Genomic DNA, 4,650 nt, shown 5'->3' on the forward strand with positions numbered 1-4,650 from the left:
AAATAATTTGTTAAAATTTTATTTTTTATTTAAATTTTCCTTATTTTAATTGGAGATGAGTTTCTTTGATTTAAACTTCATCCTATTTGGCAGAAAATTAATCTCCTCGGTTGGAAATTCATATATTTTTTTCAAATTTCAATATTTTTACTTGAAATTTTAACGATTTCAATTATATTAATTGTAATTCAATATCTTTATCATATATTATACTATTATATATTATATACACATATTATTAAAAATATGATGTATAAATTATATTGTATTATATTTTTTCGTTTCTAGTTTCGTCGCTATGCTCCTCCTATTATATATAATATAATGTCAGTCCCACCTAACTTCGGTTGAGTGAAAAAAAATTGTGAAAGATTTCCTTATTTTCTCTGAATGTGCTTCAAAGTTGGAAACTTCAATTGCTTCCGGAAGTCTTTGGAAAAGGAGAAAAGGTTTAGGAAAAGAGAAAAGATAGGAAATAGTTTTCCCTCTCGACAAAAACAGTCTCCTAGGTATAAAATCTTCTCTTTTTATTTCACCCTCTCAACGAGGAATAAATAAACTTTAGCTCTAAAACGCTCCAACTATCTAAAAACAACCGATTCTTATCCCATATACTTAGAAAGTAGATTTCGAACCTGGCCAATCCGCAAGGACTGGCATTTCACTAGAAAATGAAAAACATTTCAAATCAAGTCTCCCATAATTCTCCATTCATACTCCGTGAGCAATCTTAAATTTCGACCGAACTTGTCCGGTTTGTCGAGAGATCTTAATGCTAATCATCAAAGTCATTGCTTTATCAAAACTCGAATTTGGCCCCGGAGACACACTTAATGGATTCTTCAACTGAAGAAATTATATTCTAAATATTAAAAAAAAAAAAAACTAGCAGAGAAAATTGTAATGATTGAAGAAAAATTTGGGTTGAAAATAGTTCTAAGATTATTTACAGTCGAGCCAAAGTCAAGGTGTCTGGTTCCTTTTTTGGGAGCGATTGGAGATTAATCGTAAGAATAAATTAAAGTAATTGATGGACAGTCTCTCTGATTCACATATTCGATGAAATAATATTAGAATAATCGCACATACACACTGCGTTTTTTTCATGCGTTTTTTTTTCATTCAGTCAATCCTTTTCCTATTTAAGGTGGGCACCTTGATAATATTTTTTTATTGGAAAATCGTAGAAAAATATGATTCTAATTCCACTTTTCTATGGAGGTCATTTACAACAGTATTGAGATTGATTGTGATGTCTCGGGCAATGCACATCAACTGTGAACCAACTCAGTTCCTGAAACAGAAAAAGAGAGAAAAGTATGAGTCCTATTCACCTTGGAACTAAAAGAAAACAAATTGATGAGTAATAGAAAATAAAAGAGAAGACAAAAGAAGAATTTATTATTGCAAAAAATAATTTTTGAAATGATAACTTCTCGTGGTACGGTGTGAACTCGCAAAACTGGGCAACGGCTTCCTCTCCTCGATCTCTCCTTCGCCTTTTCCACTTCTCTCCCTGACTAATATATTTTGTTCGGTTCCATTATTTTCAACTAAATAAAACGAATTTTCAACCAGGCAGAGAGCAGTTAAATTTTCAGTAAAAAATTAATTAAATTTTTTTTAAACTTTCAACAATATAGTTAAATTTCTAACCAAGAAGATTAATTTTCTACAAACAAAAAAATAAATTTTCAATAAAATACGAAAATTTTTAACTATAGATAAATTAAAATAATGAGTGATTTAATAGTAAACGAACTTTCAACTCAAAAAAGTAAATTATCTTTTAACAAAAGAAATTAATTTCCCAAAGATAAATTAAAATAATAAACGAATTTTCAACAAAATACATGAAGTAACGACTAAAAAAGGTACATTTTCAACTCAAAATGGAATAGTAATATTTACAATTAAAAAATTGATTTTTAACTATAAAAAAAATTTCAAAAAAATAGTTACATTTGGAACAAAAGAAGTCAATTTTGAGCCAAAAAGAGGACTTTTTCACCAAGAAGATTAATAATCTACCACAAAAGACGAATTTTGAACAAAATGCACGTATTTTCAACCAAATAATTAAATTCTAAGCTGAAGAAAAAAATTTGCAACCAAAAACGTGAGACGGGTAACGCTTGCTCTCCTCGAACTCTCCTTCGCTTTTTCCACTTCTCTCCCTCAATAAAATATTTTGTACGGTTCCATTACTGTGCAGTGTCCCTATACTCCCCCTCCACTGACCGAAGTCGGGTGGGACTGAAATTACATTATATATAATATAATGTCAGTCCCACCCAACTTCGGTGAAGCGATAAAAAAAATTGCGAAAGATTATCTCTCTCGCTCTTTTGCTCTCCATCTTTCGTTCTCATGCTGAGCCTCTGACAATATTAGCAGTGTATAGCGGCATGCGCCCATATACATAATCAGTGTATAGCGTCATGCCCTCTTCTTCAAGATTTTGGTCCGTACACATGCTAAATGTTTTCAATACAATTACTAATTTATTCCGAACCTATTCCCAAATCGTATAATTAATTCGAGTAATAATTCAACTATCCGTTATTTTGAAAGAGTTAAAAAAAAGCCACTTCAATTTACATCATATGAAGTTATCACTTCTGCTGGGGGTGCCGCGACGCACAGTGGGAGGAAATGCACTTTTTTCATTCAAAAATGTTCAGAGCCTTCAATTTTCGTCCGTTTTTTTAAAAATTAAAGCTAATTAAATTCTGAAGATCTTGAGGCTCCGAACTTTTATAACCTCTATTTTTTATCAATAATTTTTTCACTCAAAGTATGGAAAAACTGAAATTTTGCACAAAACAATTTCTTACGGTTATTTAATAACTGATTAGGTCAACTTTATATTGTCTTAAATGAATGTTTAGGGACTCGTAAAATAGGTATAATTGGTTCAGTACTCCATTTATTTGTTATAAACAAATTTTATGAACAAATTAGCAAATACGAAACTAATTAAAAAGTTTATAATGACCATTCTTATGAACAATTAAAACGACTTCAGGTATTCACTACAATAATCAATATTTATTATTATTTGATAAAATATAAGAATTTAAATTTTTATAAACAAATCGTATAAATATATTCAACATTTTTGCCCTTTCGCATAGGAAAGTTTTTTTTGCCCTGGAAATGTTTCAAGCTATTGGACGAATGACTTCTAGTCACAAAAATATTTGAGAAGTTAACAATAACCATTGTTATAAATAATTTTCGTGACAAAATATCTAAACTTGAGGTTTTATCAAATTTAAATATTCTTTGATGACCGGAATGGGTTCAGATATTCCTGAAAATAATATATTTCCCATAATATTGGGTAAAATGTAACAATCTGAATATTGATAAACAAATAAGATAAACAATTTCAAATCTGCATGCAGTGTTATGATTCATGCTCAATCAATTGCGATTGAAAACCTGACTTTTGCCAAGTCAAACTGCCAACATTTGGAATTTGTTTATCTAAATTATTTATAAACATTTAAATTGTTATATTCTACTAAGTATTATCAAAGCTACATTTTTTAGGGATAACCGTAGCCATTATAGCGATTAAAGAAAATTAAAATTTAATGAAACATTAAATTTAAATATTTTGTCACGAGAATTATTTATGACAATGGTTATTTTTAACTTCTCAAATATTTTTGTGACTAGCAGTCATTCGTCCAACAGCTTAAAATATTTCTAGTGCAAAAAAAATTCGATGCGAAAGGGCCAACATTTTTAATTTGTTTATAAAAATTGAAATTTTTATATTTTATCAAATATTAATAAATATTTATTATTTTAAGGAATACCTGAAGTCGTTTTGGCGATTGAAGAAAATTATAATTTGGAAAAATCTCAAATTTTAATATTTTGCCACAAGAATTGTTTTTAAGAATGGTCATTATAAACCTTGAACCAATGAACCAATGATTAACCAATTATTCGTATTATATGAGTCCCTACACATTCATTTAAGACATTATAAAGTTTACCTAATCAGTTATTAAAGCCTAAAACATGGTTATGTACAAAATTTAAGTTTTCCATACTTTCAGTGACAAAATTATTATTAAAAAAATAGAGGATACAAAAGCTCGGGGCGTCAAGATCTTCAGATTTCCATTGACTTTAATTTAAAAAAATTAAAAACCAGACCAAAATTGAAGGCTCTGGACATTTTTGAATGAAAAAAAGTGTATTTCCTCCCACTGTGCGTCGTGGCACACCCAGCAGAAGGGGGCCGTTCATTTTTCGGAACGGTAAAAATTAAGAAAGGTAAAATTTCAGAAAGGGTTATAATACATAATGGTAAAACTTAGGAATAGCAAAAAGTAGGAAAGAGCAATAAGTAGGAAATCCAAAACTCTGAAAGGTATTTCTTCGGAAACCAAAGAAGCGAAATGGGTGAAAATTCAGAAGCGTTAAAATTAGGAGGGTGAAAAATTAGGAATATATAAATATACGGAGAGGAAAAATTCAGAAAGTAGAAAAATTCGGAATTATTACTAAATATACCTATTAGCAAGAGTATAATTGTTTATTTATGGTAGCAAACAAATGCTTATCGCAGTGAATTTAAATATCATATAATAAATTTATGTTGTACGTTGAAAATTGTTTTTAAATGAT

General features: G+C 29.2%; 1 protein-coding gene across 4 annotated transcripts in view; it reads right to left on the reverse strand.

The window, feature by feature from the left end:
* Positions 1 to 506: 506 nt before the first annotated feature.
* Positions 507 to 4,650, reverse strand: part of LOC117167768 (ubiquitin carboxyl-terminal hydrolase 48-like) — a 311,237-nt gene continuing 307,093 nt past the window's right edge. For all 4 annotated transcript variants that reach the window (XM_033352943.1, XM_033352951.1, XM_033352936.1 and 1 more), the window contains one exon: positions 507 to 1,294. In XM_033352943.1, coding sequence (XP_033208834.1) covers positions 1,272 to 1,294 — 23 coding nt within the window. In that variant the 3' untranslated portion in view covers positions 507 to 1,271. The remainder of the gene's footprint in view (positions 1,295 to 4,650) is intronic.

Source organism: Belonocnema kinseyi, chromosome 1 (assembly GCF_010883055.1).
Source record: "Belonocnema kinseyi isolate 2016_QV_RU_SX_M_011 chromosome 1, B_treatae_v1, whole genome shotgun sequence".
In the NCBI taxonomy this organism is placed as follows: Eukaryota; Metazoa; Arthropoda; class Insecta; order Hymenoptera; family Cynipidae; genus Belonocnema; species Belonocnema kinseyi.